This window comes from Urocampus carinirostris, chromosome 6 (assembly GCF_059441175.1).
Source record: "Urocampus carinirostris isolate Australia breed hairy pipefish chromosome 6, RoL_Ucar_1.0, whole genome shotgun sequence".
Taxonomy (NCBI): Eukaryota; Metazoa; Chordata; class Actinopteri; order Syngnathiformes; family Syngnathidae; genus Urocampus; species Urocampus carinirostris.
In genome coordinates this window covers 20,874,427-20,894,032 of record NC_142354.1, presented here as the reverse complement: position 1 = coordinate 20,894,032, position 19,606 = coordinate 20,874,427, and the positions used below count along the sequence as shown (strand labels likewise).

General features: G+C 37.7%; 1 protein-coding gene across 4 annotated transcripts in view; it reads left to right on the top strand.

The window, feature by feature from the left end:
• The window catches only part of cacna1da (calcium voltage-gated channel subunit alpha1 Da), a 141,335-nt gene that overhangs the window by 61,867 nt on the left and 59,862 nt on the right, over window positions 1-19,606 (top strand). For 3 of the 4 annotated variants that reach the window (XM_088338218.1, XM_088338217.1, XM_088338219.1), the window contains exons 10-20: window positions 2,876-2,950; window positions 8,249-8,336; window positions 9,771-9,797; window positions 9,964-10,124; window positions 10,213-10,438; window positions 14,102-14,309; window positions 14,412-14,532; window positions 14,612-14,699; window positions 15,372-15,399; window positions 15,478-15,632; window positions 18,540-18,669. In XM_088338218.1, coding sequence (XP_088194344.1) covers window positions 2,876-2,950; window positions 8,249-8,336; window positions 9,771-9,797; window positions 9,964-10,124; window positions 10,213-10,438; window positions 14,102-14,309; window positions 14,412-14,532; window positions 14,612-14,699; window positions 15,372-15,399; window positions 15,478-15,632; window positions 18,540-18,669 — 1,307 coding nt within the window. The remainder of the gene's footprint in view (window positions 1-2,875; window positions 2,951-8,248; window positions 8,337-9,770; window positions 9,798-9,963; window positions 10,125-10,212; window positions 10,439-14,101; window positions 14,310-14,411; window positions 14,533-14,611; window positions 14,700-15,371; window positions 15,400-15,477; window positions 15,633-18,539; window positions 18,670-19,606) is intronic. The other variant, XM_088338220.1, reaches the window with a different exon arrangement.

Sequence of the window (19,606 nt, the reverse complement as noted above, 5' to 3'; positions counted from 1 at the left end):
TAGTTGAGATATGTGCTCATTCTCCACTAAATATAAATGACACTTCCGGACACTGAACACACAGTCTGAGCTATTAAGCAATGTTGTTGCAGCAAAAGTATTACATTATGATAAAACTGTTCCACCTGGCAGCGTCATACTCATCACATCCCTTAGCTTGTCCTTAAAGACCTTGTAAAGTGAATTCAGGTGATTTCTTGTAGTTACATTAGAATATAAATGCGGGTAAAAAAAATTCAGAATGCTGTTTTTCGGATTTCCTGCTGGGGGTGTGGCTTAAGGGTAGTCTGATCATTGATTTGTAGTGCCTCATTGTTTGTTGTAAGTGCACACACATCGCACATATCAGTTTGGGTTTTAAAATACAATTCGAGAGGCGTTGTGCTCACAAGGACACTTTAAAGTGCCCTTTATTTATGGTGTAGAAAAGAAGTGCAATGACTCACCAGTCTTTAATCTGATATTTTTGTTGCTCAGACATGTAGCTATGTGATCTTAAGAACAATAGTTTAATAAGTAAACCAAGGGGAAACAAATAAAGGTTCAAATGTGCTGGGCTTAATGATAGACCCTTGGTGAACCCAACCTTTAAGTTCATAATATTCCCATGAACAAGTATTGAAAATTGCAATTTAAGATTTTTGTTCTAACACCATATTTTGTAATAATGGATACAAATTAGGGCAATAACAATAGACGTGTACCAAAATGTAAAACATGAAAGATTCACAATTGAAAATTTCTCCCTAGGCCAGGAATTACTTTGAGTTGAGTTTAAAAAAAAAAATCAAATTGTGGTAGAAATAATTTCAAAAATGATAAAACATACACTGTACCTTCTACTGTATCAGGAACCTTGCTCATTTCAATGATTATGTGTATTATTTTAATAGCAAAACAAGCTAAAGCATCTTAAAATTAATATTTAAAAAAATAGTGTCACTTCAAACAAGAAAAATGGAGTAAGAAAAATTTAAGTTATATATCAAATGAACCGACCTGTTTCTCTCCTCTAATCCATTTTCTTCCCGTTTTTGTTTAAGACATGGGTTGTAGGTCAAGAGTTGTAAAATAAATGCTGTAGTTGAGCAGTTCAGTTGTGGTTTTTATTACAATTAAACTATCAATAAACATAATATTTTCCTGGCATGCAAGTATAGAACAGGGCTGTATGGTTTCACAAAATGCACAGTCAAAATGGTTGACATGTCTCTTGATAGCAAGGGTGTGGCTATAACAAAGACATAACATTAGTGGAAAAACCTTACACAACAACAGCCCTTATATGTTGATAAGACTCAAGGCCTTCTCCCAACAGTAAACTAAACATACTTTGGAACAGTGTAGAGATTGTCTAACAACTGAGAGAATGAATATATTGAGAAGCCTGGTTATTAGATCGTAAAGCAAATTATCATAACTATGCTGGCACTCTGTAAACCATCCGCTCCTATACATGGCACCCAAGCCCAGTTTTGAAAAGTGAAAATTCCCTGCTAGGCCCAGGACTTAGCTAGAAGTTAGTCACGTTGGAAACTTAAAGCGTACAGGCAGATCTGGCTCCAAGCAGCAAATGATAAGTTTACAGTTTAGTTGGCACTCAAAATATGAAGAGAGGAAGTCAATACATCTTGAACTTGCAAGGAGAACAGGGGGGGTCTGCACAAAAAAAACTACACTGTAAAAGATTACACTGCCAGATTCTAAATCTGCTTTAAAAGCCTTCCCTGGAGCCCTTCCGCCCTAATAGTGTAATTATTGAAAAATATTGATACTGATAGTGACAATGATGTAAACAGTGGATAATTATTTAAAACAACAGTGAAGAAAAATGGTCAAAATAACAAACCAGAAACCGAATCTATCTCCTTTGTAGGTGTCTGATATTAAAATTAGAAAAAAAAAGCTGAATAAATGTATCAATTCAATGAAGACCTCCCAAAGCACTTTCAATGTCCTTCACACTTCTCCCTTTTACACACTAACTAACCAAAAGCAGCGTCAGCCATGCAAGCCGACTACCTGCTTTCAGGGGCATTAGGGATTCAGTGTCTTGCCCAAGGACACTTCGATATATTACTCGGAGGAGCCGGGAATCTAACCTCTTGATCCCAAGACGAGCGCTCTACCTCCTGGGCTAATGCTGCCATGCATTAATTGTGACTACATAAGTGAAGGGGGTATACACGACTGAAATAGTAAAAACATTAGAGCTTAAAAGTCACACAATCACAACTATGTACGCAGTGAGACATTATTAAGGGTTTGCTAATCTAAAGTGAGTCTTAATTGGTAAACATACCATAAAAGATTTCCCTTTACATTGTGTTTAAGAGTTCAGAGTTCAGGAAAATCCTCCGAACAGTTTTCTTTCGTTTTCAAAAATGTGTTTCCAAACAATGAACAAATGCTGCTATGCATTAATGTAAAAACATTTCTGTGGACAAATGGCATCGTTCTAATAGAAAGAACCAAACCTCTTGAATAGTCATCTTATCTTGGCTTTCAGTTTCAGTGAAACACACTGCCAAATAATAGTTTCTTAATCGAGTAAATGCATTCATTTGCAGATCAGCATATTAGTAGGGTCTCTACTTGCGAAGAAGCTTCTTCTGACAAACAATAACCACCCCCCCCGTTACCTCTACCACCATTCCCTCCATGTTTTGCTCTGCTCAGACCCCGTGTGGCCCCTGCTGCTCTTTTGTCACTGTCAGTTTATTGATATTTGGAATACAGTTGTTGTCCTGTGTTGCTTGTCTGCTCTGACCCCGTTTTGATAGCAGCGCATTCTCCTCCCTGACCTCTCCCCACCATGTCCCTCTGCTGTGCCGTTGTGTCTGAATGCATGGCCTTGCATGCATTGCACATGAAGGGGTGACTCTGGCTGACCTTACCGAGAAGAAGAAAGGAAGGTTTGGGTGGTTCAGCCAGTCGTCCGACACTCATGGTAAATCTTGTGCTCTCCCTCAATTTTGTGTGAGATGTCTGTGTGTATTTTGGAATATAACAAGTACTGCAACATCAACCACAGCAGTGTAGTTGTTTAGGTTGTTTAAGAGTTAACTTGCCACACATAGTGACATTGTTATTTAAGCAGTGTGCCGGGGCACACTAGTGTGTCGTGAGGTCTTGTCTCGTGTGCCCTAGAAAAGTTTTCAATTTTATCTTTGCAAAAAAGACCCCGTTTTTCAGTATATTTGCTTTTGGCCAGTTATCATCAGAATAACTGAAATATTCATCCATCTCAATAGGTGGCAGCAGATTACTATTTTTCTTTTTATACACTATATATCTGGTCATGAGGTAGTACACGAAATGAAATATGTTTGATGAAGATTACACTGCCCCAAAAAATAATAGAATACATAAATAACATACAAAAAAGTAGAAATCTTTCACATAATTTTGCTGTTTTTAATTATTTTCTTATTTTACTGCATAAAAAAGATTGAAAAAAAATCTGAATATAATAAAAAACTAGTGCCTCGAGATCTTTTAATAAAATAAAGTGTGCTGCGGCTCAGAAATGGTGGAGAAACACCACCTTAGAGTGTAATCTCTTCTAGCAACAGATTTCATATGATATCCTCCCAAAGGTATGACACTTTTAAAGAAGATACAAATAAATGTTATTACTGACATAAAACCAAAATGTATTTTTTTTAATCAAAACCAGCTGAAGATGAATCTTTATTTAGAACATAAATTAAAACATATCACACATCAGCTTTAAGCTTCTCGAGTAATTGTTATTTTTAGGTACAAAAATGTTTATGCTGTTGTTTTATGTCCACATGTTTTAACTTAAAACAATCTTAATTGTTTATAAGCAGTTTGGTGTTTTAGTTGGAATTTTTGGGGCCCTTGCTGTGCATTTATAGCTACTGACCTATCAAAAATGGGATTTTTTATTTCCTGTGATATATGTTTTATTATATACTCAACATATACTTAACCATTTAAAAAAAAACAAAACTAGTATTACAACTTGAGGATTAAAGTAAATAAAGTCTTAGGAAGATATAAAACTGAGTAAATAAAGACTAACAAATGGAGAAAGGTAATTTAAACCCAATTTAAAAACAACAATAAAGCAATAAAAAAACAAATTAATATGATTAAACATCCACAGCTAATGTTGAAAATAGCGTGCTAAGCAGTGTTTCTTAAAGGGGCAGTGCATATCATTTAAGGCTTCCTAGTGGTAAAAAGTAAAAGTCAGCTTTATTGTCAATTCTGCAGCATAAACAGAGAATTGAAATTGCATAAAACCCTAATTCATTTAAATAGTATTGATTTTGATAATAAGAAAAAAGGCATATAGACGTACATCTTTAAAAAAATACTAGTAGGTGGAGAAATTTGGTAATTGGATTTACCATTTATGATTGCAGTTTTTCAGATTTCCAGTGGGGGTGTGGCATAGAGGGACATTCTGTATGACTTCGAGACTTCTAGTGTCAAAAAAAACTTGATTCATCAAAGAAAAAACACATTGGTTTTAAAATATTTATGAACTGTCATAGAAACATGCATTCTTTAAATACTCCAGACCCCAAAAATTGATTTTCAGACTCCTGTTCTAGACTATAAGGTATTTTTTTAGATAATGTCAAAGCTCACTCTGGAAGAAAGCAATTGTTGTTATTGGTCAAAAAGAAGACACTAATTTCCAGCGTAGAAATAGAAAACACGTGTTTTTAGCATTTTTAGCATTTAGCAGAGCCTATTTACAACAAACACACTTAAAACATGTTCTTTGTTCCTTTATCTCTATGTTTCATTATCCTCACTGTAAAATGTGGAACTGGAGTCATCCAATTTCGTTGTTATAATATATCCCATGTTGTAACAATGACAATAAAGGCATATTTTATTCTATTCTATTCTATTAAAGAAACCAGTTCAATGATCTGCTGATTTAGTCCACAAAATACAATAGACTGGATGGAGCAAACTTGGTTGGGATTAGACCAAAGCAATACGACTTTGCCTTCTTTTCAAGTGCACCTCTTTTTTAAGCTGATTTGTTTTTAGGATGAAACAAGACTATTATTCCACAAACATATGGAATGTTGGAAATATGCCTTCATGATAGCAAATATAAATCTAATATTGAATTGTTTATAATAAAAAACAATCACTATTTATACAACTCTTTAAATGGTCTCTAATATTTGACCCCTAGATGCCGCTGTATTGTGTAGTGCAGAGGTCTCTAACGTGGTGCCCACTGGCATCAGGTAGCCCCCTTAATGAACCTGAGTAGCCGGCTTACTGGTTATAAAAATACTGTAGCTCACCAGTGATGGGTCATCTAGGAATTTGGATTTCTAACTGGAAATCATTGACATGATCAGTGTTTCTAAAACAATGTTTTGGTGGCTGGCTGTGCTTATTTCAAACCTACTCCTAATAATTACAACCCAGTAATAACATAATAATAACTTTGTAACAACATCGTAAAAACATATGTTCATATTTTAGACATGCATTCCAAACTGGTAACCCTTCGCGCTAATCAGTAAATTAAAAAAAAATAGCTCTCAGGTTCAAAAAGTTGGCGACCCCTTTTCTAAATGCAAGAATTGTCACATGAAAGAAGTCTAACGCAGAGTATATAAAAAGACACAATTTGATAGCGGTACAGCCTCGTTTTTTTCTGAAGGGTCTCAGTGTGAATGCAGGAAACAAGGCTAAACCCAGATCGTTACTCCAGCAATCTGCACAATTTTTTACAGAGCTGAGAGCTTTGAGAACCCTTGGGAATCAAAGGCATAAGCTGAACAGCGGCACACACAAACTCTTACATACACAACTCCATGCTTTAGAGGACTGCTCCCGCACCTCATCAAGAGTGCACGCTCTTGTGAGTGTAGCACTTCACACAGTTTTAGCTCTGTCCCCTTTTTTTTGTCCACCGACACAACCTACTTTCCTATTCCCCAAATTTATAGCGTATATATCACACTATATATTGCACATCTGCTGTACAGGGGAAAAGATAAGCTGTATTTATCCGTGCATTTAAAATCGGTATCTAATTTTGTTTCAGTTTTTCTTAAATCAAACTTTGCAGTTGGATGCAACGAGAATCGAATCTGGGTTGCAGCAGTGAGAGCATCAAATTCTAAGCACTGGACCACTAGTTGCATACATGACATATAAAAAGGCAGCAGATTTGTATTTCATTATCACATTCTAGTCACAGGCAGCACGGCGGCGCAGTGGTTAGCATGTGCGCGGCACAGTTCTAAGGTCTTGGGAACCTCCTGTGTGGGTTCAAATCCAGCTACCGGACTTCCTGTGCGGAGTTTGTATGTTCTCCCCGTGCTTGCGTGGGTTTCCTCCGGGTACTCCGGTTTCCTCCCACATTCCAAAGACATGCATTTCAGGTGGATTGGCTGGTCCGAATTGTCCCTAGGTGTGAATGAGCGAGCGAGTTGTCTGTCCCTGTGTGCCCTGCGATTTGCTGGCAATCAGTTCAGGGTGTCCCCTGCCCACTGCCCGATGATTACTGAGATGGGCTCCAGCACCCCCGCGACCCTACTGAGGATAAGCGGTGCAGCAAATGAGATGAGATGAGATTCTAGTCACAGTACAATAGACTTTTATTAATTTCATTTCACACGTCCTAGTGACAATCAATTGTAGTCATTTTTTTTATTCCAATGCAAATGACAAATATATTGTCATTGTAACATGTGAAATGCACAACAAAATTACCATTTGTCTCTGGTATCCCGACTAAAATATGATAAAACCCAATGCCTTTTCAATTGTGATTTATTTCACTATTGGTCATGTGGTTAGAGTTTAGCCCTCGCATCGCCGCAACCTGGGTTCAAATCCTGTTACAAAATAATGTCTGTGCTATAACGTTTTGTGCACCCAAACTAGTTATTTCTTGTTAAAAAAAACAATGGGTGCTATATACAAATAAATACAGTAAAAACGATCCTAGTCTCATAATCATATCACCACTTTTAATATGTGTTTTTAGGATTTAGCTAAAATTGATTTCAATCTTTTTTAATACTTTTTGACATTCAGGGAATGAGGTAATTGTAACCTGTGCAGTCCTTCGAGACATTTTGTGCAAAAGGGCGATACAAACAAATATAACTTGACTTGACATTTGTATATTACAGGGACATTGTGTATTATTTAGCCCAAACTAGTAGTAAAAAAAAACAACACTCTTTAAAAAGGAAACATACACTGTTTTGAATAACAAGCAAAAATGCATTAACTATGACATAAACCTTCCTTTCTTTAAAATACTCGTAGGTTGAGAAATACTGTATCATCCCTAAATCCCGGACTACAGTGTGCACCTGATTAAAAGCCGCACACGCAAATTTAAGGAAGAAACTCAACTTTCTTTTTGTACAAGCCGCACCAGATTTTAAGCCACAGGCTTAAACAGCCATACAAATTTACTTATTCCCGTCCATTTCTGACCTGTAAAAAAACATTAGCGGATAAATATCTAGTACCTAAAAGTAACACATTTTGCTGCGATTATGACACTCATTTACTGTACTGACTAAAATTTAAAAGCCCGTAAAATTACAACAGGTAGTACACATGCTGAGCCTTAGGACTGATCTTGAAGGGATCCCCAAATTTTAAAACATACAAAATGTGAGAAAATAAAACGTGTTTTTTGTATAATATCCACAGTGAAGAAGATAACTATTTGAACATGCTGTTATTTTGCTATTTCTCCCACTTAGAAGTCTTGGAGGGGTCTGAAATTTTCATCATAGGTGCATGTCCACTGTGAGAGAGATAAACTAAAAAGAAAAATCCAGAAATCACAATGCATGATTTTTTAAGAATGTATTTCTGTGATAAAGCTGCAAAAACTGAACTGGCAAAAATAAAACACAGAGAACTAAACCCGCCGGGACACGGCAGGCTAGCCGGCTGCTGAAAGGGCCAACAAGGACCAATCTGCGGTAGGCTGGCCGACTAAAAGCATGCAGTAAACAGCCAGGATAACTGGGAGCCAACAACAGCTACGGCAAAAACCACGAAACCTGCTAAAGAACAAAAACCTTGCGAAACTTGGAAAGTAAATTTGGTGCATTTTGGTCACTTTGAGTCTCCGTAGTTTGCATTCTTCCTTGTGCAATACACAATACAGCAACAATTAATGGTCAAATTCGTGAATATGATTAGAATAATTTTTTTTTCTTACCATTTTGCTCTAAACTTCACCTTTCTTTTGTATCTGCAGCGAGTGTTGCAGCCAGCGAAACTGAATCTGTGAACACAGAAAACCAAAATGGAGAGGATGAAAAAACACCATGCTGCGGACCTCTGTGGTGAGTGTGGAGCACTATTCACACGCTCACTTCTCACCAAAGTCAATATCACTTATTTTGATGTTCTTACCTCAGTTATGTACATACTTTATAACTTGACTGAAATGACTTTCTTTCTGTTTCTTTTTCTTGATTCAAGGCTGAAAGAGACGTTTTTGATGGTGGCTCCAAGACTAGCTTGGTGTTACTTAAGCCACAGTTAGCTAACATGTATTTACAGTTTCCAGCAACTGCTTAACTTCTGAAAAATATCTTTATCACAAAGGAATGATTCGGAATTATGAAAAGGACATGCTATTTGCTAAGCTATCTGACCCAACTGGCATTTTTAACACTAAAACAATTGCTTATGTTTAACAGCATACGAAGAGGTAAACATTACATTTTGGACAACAAAATAGCAGGCAATTAAATGTTTCGGTACTCCAGTGGTCTTTTCGAAATAAAACTGGAAACCGGAATCAATTGTACAATGCATTGTGAAAGCCATTGAGATTGACCTATATACTTATATTTATAAACAGTTCATAAAATGAGTGGATGAATAATTTACAAAAATTATAAAATATTTGTATTACTATTTTTCTGTGTGTTCACAATAGCCATGATTTTTTTTATTTTATTTGATATCTTGACAAAAAATATTATCAAATTATTTTAAAGTACTTCTTATATTTGCACCCATCAATTCAGATTTTGCATTAGTCATACATTTTAGAAAGTAATGTAAAACACAATGTGAATTTAAGTAATGAATTAGTTTAGTAACTTTAGCAGGTGTTAATTCTTATTTTAAACCTTTTAAATGCCTGTAGGATATTTGTATATATAAGTAGATGGATAGGTAGATAAAAAAAAAAAAAAATTATATATATATATATATATATATATATATATATATATATGGGCAGCACGGCGGCGCAGTGGTTAGCGCATGTGCGGCACAGTTCATGCCTTGGGAACCTCCTGCGTGGGTTCAAATCCAGCTCCAGACTTCCTGTGCGGAGTTTGTATGTTCTCCCCGTGCTTGCGTGGGTTTCCTCCGGGCACTCCGGTTTCCTCCCACATTCCAAAAACATGCATTTCAGGTGAATTGGCCGGTCCAAATTGTCCCTAGGTGTGAATGAGCGAGTGAGTTGTCTGTCAACGTGTGCCCTGCGATTGGCTGGCAACCAGTTCAGGGTGTCCCCTGCCCACTGCCCGATGATTGCTGGGATGGGCTCCAGCACCCCCGCGACCCTACTGAGGATAAGCGGGGTAGCTAATGAGATGAGATGAGATATATATATATATATACAGTATATAAAGTATACAAATGCCTAGTTTTTTTCGTTCCCTTGGTATTTTTTGTTTTAAGTTTTATCTAGATGTACACCGTTTCATATCTGCTTCATCTTTCATCTACAAACTTTGACAAATTCTTCTTTCTTTCAGTCAAAAAATTTCAAAGTCAAAGTTCAGGTCAGTATCTTTCCTCATATGCTAAAAGAGCTCTTATCTCTACTGTTCTTATTGTTATCTAATTGTTTTTATTTTTATTATGTCACATAAACAGCATACCTCTCAATGTTAAGGTGTAGGGGAGCAAAATACCGTGTACATTAACTTATGCCCCTGTCTCTTGCAGTCGGCGCTGGCGCCGATGGAACAGGTTCTGTCGCAGAAAGTGCCGACTGGCTGTTAAATCGGTTCCTTTCTATTGGCTGGTCATCATTCTGGTTTTCCTCAATACTCTCACCATATCTTCAGAGCACTATAACCAACCTTTGTGGCTGACACAAGTGCAAGGTACCAACATCAAGAAACGCTCTATATCGTGGCCGTTTATCAGGAGGGTATAACTACTCATTGATGTTTGAATTGTTTTGGCTTCCAGATGTCGCCAACAAGGTGCTGTTAGCCCTCTTCACTTGTGAGATGTTGGTAAAGATGTACAGTCTCGGCCTGCAGGCCTACTTTGTTTCACTCTTCAACCGCTTCGATTGCTTTGTGGTATGCGGAGGAATCACCGAAACCATCCTGGTGGAGCTGGAGATCATGTCACCCCTTGGGATCTCCGTATTCCGCTGTGTACGCCTGCTAAGGATTTTCAAGGTCACACGGTGTGTTTAGAATAAACAAAGGATGTTCACTGATTCTTTAGCTGATTGGTTTACCGTAAATACTCTCAAATGAACCTAAATGACATAAGTTCTATATAATGCCCCAAAACTGCTTTAAAAATGCCACAGACTAGAGAAAAGAAAAAACATTGTCACCAACCTGCAGAAGAGGTGAACCATTCCTAATTTTGGTCTTCGAACCAACATTTAGCCGAAACACTCCATATCCATTTTGTCTCTAAACTTTAAGTCACTCGAAGAAGTCCTACTCCCTTTCTGGGTACTGTCCATGTTTTGATCCACTGTACGCACGTTTGGCCTATAGGGATATTTGCAGTGATGTATCCTCTTTCATCGACACTGTTTTCATCGACACCAAATTTTCCTGCTGCTTCTAGTTTGCCTGTTTCTTCAGTTGCGTCTATCCCTTTAAGCTTGAAGTCAGTCGTACAAGACTGGTCTTTTCATTTTTTCTCCACACATGGTGTATTGCAAAAAGGACTTTACATATAGAATGATCAAAATTCAGCACACTTTTACAGTACATTCTTTGGCCACATGCTCACCTTTTCCCGATTATTTTCTCATTGGTTTGTTGATCTTTTATAAACCACATCCCCTTCCCAAGTACTATCTACAGTTCTCCACAGATGACACACAACCGTATATGTGCATTTAAGCCCGGTTTGTATTTGGTATATACGCGATTATATCCAATAACTGATGTTTGGTACTGTGCAGCAGAAAGTGCAGTTCCTGGAACCAAGGCTGAAAAAAAAAGATTATTACATATTTGATTCATTAGTTATTCAATTTCTTTATTTATTAATTAATCTGACAACGTAAGTATATATTATTTCATTTAAAGCTAAACATAATGTCAAATAATCGTTTTAGGCACTATACAATTAAAATAATTCATGATGTCTATAATAACATATAGTGATAGCTATTTTTCCAATGAAGAACGAATCATCACATTTGGGACAAATAATCTATTTCAAAAATCATCTTTTTTATAAGACACCAAAAAAGGAAATAAACCCAAAAATATCCAGATGTTTTAGCTGGGAACATTACTAAGGGCAGCACGGCGGCGCAGTGGTTAGCGCTTGTGCGGCACAGTTCATGTCATGGGAACCTGTCGTGGGTTCAAATCCAGCTCCAGACTTTCCGTGCTTGCGTGGGTTTCCTCCGGGCACTCCGGTTTCCTCCCACATTCCGAAAACATGCATTTCAGGTGAATTGGCCGGTCCAAATTGTCCCTTGGTGTGAATGAGCGAATGAGTTGTCTGTCCCCGTGTGCCCTGGGATTGGCTGGCAACCAGTTCAGGGTGTCCCCTGCCCACTGCCCGAAGATGGCTGGGATGGGCTCCAGCCCCCCCGCGACCCTAATGAGGATAAGCGGTACGGCTAATGAGATGAGACATTACTAAGGGCCCGGTCACACAGCCGTTTGCGTCTGTATCGCGGGTAAAATTTTGCGTTTTTTTTTTGCCCGTGGTTGCCCGCGATGGAAAATGCACAAAATTGGCCAACCCGCTGTTTATCGGTGGTATGCTTCCTCATTGCGTCATTTCCGCGTCATTTTCTCGTGTGGACCACGGGTATAAAAGCTGCCGAGCCGGCGTTATGCCGAGAAATGCATCCTTGCCGAGCTTTGCATCCCCTCGCTACTACAACCACTTTTACCTTGTTTTATCTCACTTTTATATCACTTTTAGGGAATGTAATGGCGAACATTATATGTCTTGCATTTGTTGGGAATGTAATACAACTTAAACCATTCCGTCTTTTCTATTTGTTGTGAATGTAATCGAACGGTAATGCACGCCGTATACAAATCACTTTTGAGCAGGTAACATGTTTATTTTGCCTTTTTCTATTCAAATCGCTCATATTGAAACTGTTATGCACTCTACCATAAAGCTTATTTCTGCATAATAAGCTTTACGGTAGAGTGCATAACAGTTCTCAAAAGTGATTTATATACGGTGTGCATTACCGTTCGATTACGTTCACAACAAAAACAAAGACGGAATGGTTTATGTTGTATTACATTCCCAACAAATGCAAGACGAAGTGGATTTGGTTTTTATGTTCGCCATTACATTCCCTAAAAGTGAGATAAAACGAGGTAAAAGTGGTTGTTGTAGCGAGGGGATGCAAAGCTCGGCAGGGATGCATTTCTCGGCATAACACCGGGCTGTAGAAATCATAACCGCTCAAGACACAGTCCCGTGAAGATCAAGATTTCAAGCTATGGCACCGAAGAAGCCAATATGTTATTATTGTAATAGTTTTTCATTTTTATTTTATTATCTTGTTATGAAATGAAAAGAAATGTCAAGAAATAAAAATGGATTAAGACGAGGTCACTACGGTGACAGGGATCCATGTCCACCCCTTGACGTCTCGAGCACAACTGACGTGTGCTCGGCAAATCGCGCTGTACATACGCGGAGAAAGGCGTTTGACCGTCACACGCGTAACATGCTAATTTCACGTAATAACACCTCGATCCAGGCGCAGAACATGCTATGACCGTGCTCCACCCACGATTACCCGCTGAAATTTCGCGTCCTACCCATGTGTAACCACGCCCTGGCCGCGGCCAGAGCACGTCGTTCCGCGTCATTTCCGCGTCATTACCTCGTGTGCCGCCCGCGGTTACACGTGGTCTAAAGTTTTGAGCAGCGCAAAACTTTTTCGCGCGGCCAACCGCGTGTGAATTTCCGACCACGTGTAAAGCAGTTCTGTATCTCGTCTATATGGCGATCTCAAAGCGTCCAACATCGTCTGCTTCACGGGCAGAAATTTCTGGCCGTGATTCAGCCTCTATACGCCCGTGAAAGACTTGGCGACCGGGCCCTGAAGTTTTGAGCAGCGCAAAACTTTTTCGCGCTGCCAACCGCGTGTGAATTTCCGACCGCGTTTAAAGCACTGCTGTATCTCGGCTGTATGGCGATCTCAAAGCGTCCAACAGCGTCTGCTTCACGAGCAGAAATTTCTGGCCCTGATTCAGGCACAAACGGCTATGTGACCGGGCCCTAAGGATTTTTGAACAAATGTGAAAGTTAACAAAATCAGGCCTATAAGATTAGTTTTCGATATTAACAAAATGCTAAAATTGAACAAGATGAACATTCTTCTATCATGACATGTAAATACTGGCAGATTTTCACTATTTAGAAGCGGAAACTCTCAGAAATCAATTCAAATATTAAAATCTGAACAGATATAAATCTAAATAATTATACATAAAATATTCATGATTATTTTGATAATCGGTTAGTAGTCGATTAATTAGTTGTTTCACCTATAACTAGGAAAGGGTTTGGCAACCTAATATGTTGAAAGAGCCATATTGGACCAAAAAAAACAACATGTTTGGAGTCATAAAAAAATAGATGTTTTAAGTAAGGCTTACAAAAAAAAAAAATATATATATATATATATATATATATATATATATATATATATATATATATATATATATATGTATGTATGCTGTATAGATTTATATTAAGTGGAAAATGTTAAAAATGTTTGTACCATGTTTGTCCGATAGAAACCATATTAATTTCAACTCTGAACGTTCACTCCGGTTAGGTTTCTTGTGATTTTTTTGAATCTCATAATTCTTTGCATGTTTTCTTTCAGACATTGGCAGTCACTCAGCAACCTGGTAGCTTCTCTGCTCAATTCAATGAAGTCCATAGCGTCCTTGCTGCTGCTGCTTTTTCTCTTCATCATCATCTTCTCCCTCCTGGGAATGCAAGTGTTTGGCGGGAAGTTCAATTTCGACGAGACCCAAACCAAGAGGAGCACATTTGACAACTTCCCACAAGCGTTACTCACCGTCTTTCAGGTCTTCGGATGTATTTCGACTTTTCCGTTTTGAAATGATCAAAATAGACACACGACTGTGTACGTGAAGCCTGCTAAATGAATCGCATTTTCCCCTTCTCAGATCTTGACGGGAGAAGATTGGAACGCTGTCATGTATGACGGCATCATGGCATACGGAGGCCCTTCGTCTTCCGGGATGATTTTATGCTTTTACTTCATCATTCTCTTCATTTGCGGAAACTGTATCCTTGTTCATTTTCAATTCACTGACATTCAGCTGCTGAAGCCGACCAGAACTTCCTTTACTAATGACTTCTTCAGACATCCTCCTGAATGTCTTCTTGGCCATTGCTGTGGACAACTTGGCTGATGCGGAGTCTCTCAACACTGATGAAGGCGATAAGAAAGGGTAAAAGCCGCTCATTAAATATTTTGATCATGAGCTCTTTTTGGATTTTTTTTTTATTAATCAATAGAGGTGCAACAATGAATTAAGTCACGTTTATTTGTATAGCCCTTAATCACAAAAAGGCTAAAATTAATGCACAGGCCACAATTATAACATCCCCTGGTCTAAAATTGATTCAGGGAAACCGAATTAATTGTCAAATTAATCACCAACTTTTTGGATTAACGAATTAATCTGTCAAGCTCTTATTCTCTATGATTAAAAAGGTTGGGATTTAACTAGGAGATGAATGAAAAACTATTATCAAATGGATCAATTAATGAACAACATTACACAGATATTACAACAATATTACAACAATTTTGTTGTAGCCCTAATCAGAAGCTAGGAATGTATGGTGGTTTCTTTGTCTCACTCTTTGAGAGCTCTTGCTGTTGAAAATTGAGAGTGTCCTAATTGAATCCAAAATTTTAACATTTAAACAAAAATGTATTGGTTAAAGCTTATATATTTTAAAGCTAAAATATTTTTGTTAGAAATCGAAATGGATTACATGTAATCCCCTTTCCAGTCATTTCAATTGGGTAAGAAAGGTTAAGATATTTTGAGTATTAAACAATGCAACACCTCTGCTCAAAATCAATACATTTATTACATTTCTTTCTATAACAGGGACAAAAAAGAAGAAAAAGACGAGAAGGTGAGTGACGTTCAAATACTACAGTTTTGAAATTGTAAATAACAATTTATAATCTGAAAATATCACATATATATTTAGGACGAAGAAGAGGACAATGAGGACACCGGGGCAGAGGAGGAAGACCAAGAGGTGCCAGCAGGACCCCGGCCGGCCATCTCCGACTTGGTCAAGAAGGAGAAGATTACTCCGATTCCAGAAGGAAGTGCCTTTTTTATCTTCAGCAACACCAACCCGTAAGAGAAACAGACACACAAATATCACTTTAGACGGGGAGCAATGTTCCCTCTAATTTTCCACGGGTCTGAACGTTCACACAAAGTCGGTGAGCAACGCTTGAAACGACAGTGAGCAACAGCAACCCCAAGTGTGGCAACTAAATCATTATCAAACATGTCCAAAACTTGACATCACGTTACATTTTGCTGAGTTTCCGGCAATGCAAGAAAATATTCACTTTTGAATGAATCGACTAATGTATTTTCTCAAAGGTTGTACAGCCTACAAACGTCATTAGTTTTTACAACAATTCTTTCACAAGATTTTCATTTCTTTTTTTTCCTGGTATCTTTTGTCGCATGATACTAACATTTTAGGGGGTTTATTTAGTTGGTTGCACGATACAGAACTGTATTTAATCACATTTTTTTAGTGGAAGTACAATGTTGGCAACAAGATTGACTTGGTATAATTGGAAATTATTTGAATGCAACACAAACTTTTTCTTCTTTTCCCTGTTTTTTTCTATTTTTTTTAATTCCTTTAAAAAATTTCACTGTGTTTATTTTTTCCTAGCTGTTACTTTTTTCTTTTTGTTCTCTATTTACTTTTTTCCTTTGTTTCTTTTTTTTTTTTAATTTTCCTTCTTTTTTCTCTTCCTTTTGTTTCTTTTTTCTCAGCTTTTCACTACTTTTTCATTTTGGTATTTTTTTCTTTTTTGTTCTATTTCCCCTTCCTTTAAGTCATTTTGTGCACAAATTTACATAATATTTGGTCGTGTGGGGATTAAAGAAGCAAAAACAACCAGAAGGGCCGTTTGGGACCCGAAAGAGCTGGTTCTCTTTAGTGAGCCGACCCGAAGAAGCCGGTTCTCGAAAAACTCTACTGACTTTACTCAACTTCGTTCTCCTTCGACATTGACTTCAAAACACTGCGTTTAGAAAACAGCGTCAGGAGAACCCGTGTATTTTTAGCTTCATGCACTGTAACTTTGACTTAATTCGCTTCTTAATTAGCAATTTCGAGTCCTGATATTTGTGCGCTGGCTAGATTTTCTTGTGCGCTGAGAATCTGCGGGCAGTGCGCGATTGCGCACGCGTGCATCTTAGAGGGAACATTGACGGGGAGTGTCAATAAACGGATTTAATCTGCGAGATAATGCTGAGAGAAGCACAAGGGAAAAATGGGCCTCATCGCGTTAAACAATGATCTTGAGTTTCAAATATGTCAACTTCATGTCACCAAGGCCACAAACCACTCTAAGTCACCCACTATAGCTGTATTTGCTGACTACCATGTATCAACCAGAGAACATTTGAAAAAACAAACCAACCCAATGTTTTGACGGCGCACAAAGTCAACTCAAACTGCAGATTAATATACGATCGCAGTTTTTTTGCTGGATATGCGATCATCCAGAAATCAAGCGCTCGGTGCTACGACCACTCGGGAGTGTTTATTTAGCCACGGACTGCTACGTCAACAAGACCCAGCGGCCTACAAAGCAGCGAAGCAGAGTGGCAAGAGAGCGGTGTGACCGGTGGAGGAAGCGAGGTTGTCGGGCCGGGCTAACCGCTTGGCTAAAGGCTAAACCCTTCAAAATGCCTCTCCCATCCATTTTCCTCTCCAACGTTCGCTCTCTGGACAATAAACTGGACCATTTACAACTGGAACTAACATCGAACAACGAGATGACGAACTGCTCCGCTAAAATTCTGACGAAGACATGGTTAAACTTATCTATCCCGGCTGACGCTCAAGGAAACTGTGGGGGTCAGATGTATCGACAGTTCGTTCTGTATACACGTGTACACGAATGAAAAGTATATCTGAATCTGAATCTGTTTAAGGCAACATGATTGGATGTCTTTCCTAATGGCAAGATTTGCTTCTAAACTATGCATTTATCCCCATTGAGAAATTAGCGCTTAGCACCTGAATGAATGAAGTACAAAATTTAAAAATATCACCTGGTCGTCCTTGCGAAAGTTTAAAAAAGATAGATATGGAATTAATCATATAAGTTTCAAGATTAATTTAAACATTTTCCTTGAAGAAATGAAATAAAAAATGAAACGTAGCAAAAGACTTTTAAATCACTTGCACTTCAATTCGTGTTTGCATGCTATTTCTGTCCCTTTTACTTTGAATGAGTTTCCCTCCATTTAAAAAACAGTACAGACGCTCCCCTACTTACGACCATAAAACAGTAGATTTTTCGGGATGGAGAAAAATATCCAGACATTGCTGTAAATTAGATTTCGTATTGTGTGCACCTTTTTTCGAGTACAAGACAGCACTATAGTGCTTCTTTGCGCCTCTACGAGCGTGTGGCGCTGTGAGACGTCACCCAGCATCTCCCCTTCCTAGTTTGTGTGTAAACTCCAGCGCTAAGAACTTTGACATTTTTATTATTTAATATCTCGTCCATCCATTCCATATGGTTGGTGTAAAGTGTAAAGATGAGGCGAGCCGTTTCTTTTGAGATTAAAGTGGAATAAGAAAGCTTGATGCGGTTGAGAAAATTTAGTCCACTCTCAACCACGGAGAAGGACCTCTTGAAGCCCATCTTCCAAAAGTAAGTTAAACTCAACTTTATTTATCTATATAGAGCATATTATTTTATTAAAATTTTATTGTTTCAGTACATAACAATACAGGTACTTATACAAGCCTCAAACATACGTATATAAACCTCAAACATCCAAAATATAGCACTGAAGCAACTTACTGACAAATTCAACTTACGAACGACCGTTTGTAAGTAAGGCAGCGTCTGTAGTAGAAAATAATTCAATTGTGACAGTGTTTTTCCTACTATGTGGCCCCTGAGCTATGAGATTGACATACCTGCTTTAGACGATAGCGCACACACAAGACGAGTTGACCATTTTTTTTGTTTTGTTTTGTTTGTTTTTTTGCAGAGTCCGTGTGTTTTGCCACAAGTTGATCAATCACCACATCTTCACCAACCTCATACTGGTGTTCATCATGCTCAGCTCAGTCTCGCTCGCTGCAGAAGATCCCATTCGAAACTTCTCTGCTCGGAATATTGTAAGTGTCCTCGCAATCGCCATATAAAATCATTCAATATCACACAGGTGATAGGCAAATTGGGGTAGCTTATTAATCGCAAATTTTCGTTTAAGTGATTGTTAATAAGTACTAACATTTAATTATGTATGTTCATTTACTCAGTTATCCTATAGTCACTTAAAAGGGACATTGTGTATTATTTAGCGCATCTGAGTAGTTAAAAAAAAAGAACTTTCTTTTCTTTCTTTCCCTTTACAAAAAAAACAAGAAAAATAAGCAGTATCACTTGAACTATCATATAAACATGTATTTTTTTTTAATACTAAAGAAATTTGTATTAACCTTACATCGCATGAGGTTTACCTAGAGGGAGCTGACATGATTGTCCGCAATCTTGCTGCCAAGGGTAAAAAAACAAAAATCTCATGAAATACTGAGCAAAAATTGAGAAGAAAAATGGTGCGGTCTGCTCAGTTTGAGCCTCAGTAGCTTTTTTATCTTCCTTGTGATTTGTAACACTTGTTTTCAATTGTATGGCACAATGCAGTGACATTTAGTGGCTAAAGAATACACAGTGTCCCTTTAAATATGTATAACCTAAAGAAAATAATAATATGCCTAAAAATAATTGCTGTACACGCTATGACCTTAAGTAGGCAGTGTGCCACACACATTGGCATCCACTGAAAAAGCAATAAATAAAGAAGAAGAAAGTGTCAAACTACACATAATAATAAAAGTATATGCTAACAATTCCAGGTTGTAAACAGTTTATTTTAAAATGCTATTTGAGGGTCTAATGCAAATTACAAATACATGTTGTGTTTACATATAGAATGTGTATATTTTACTTTGCTTGTAAACTCTAAATGAGCTGTCAAATATTATAAAGAAATCACATGGGAATCAGAAGAGCATGCTTTGCTTCACATGTCAGTACATTCGATTCCATGCA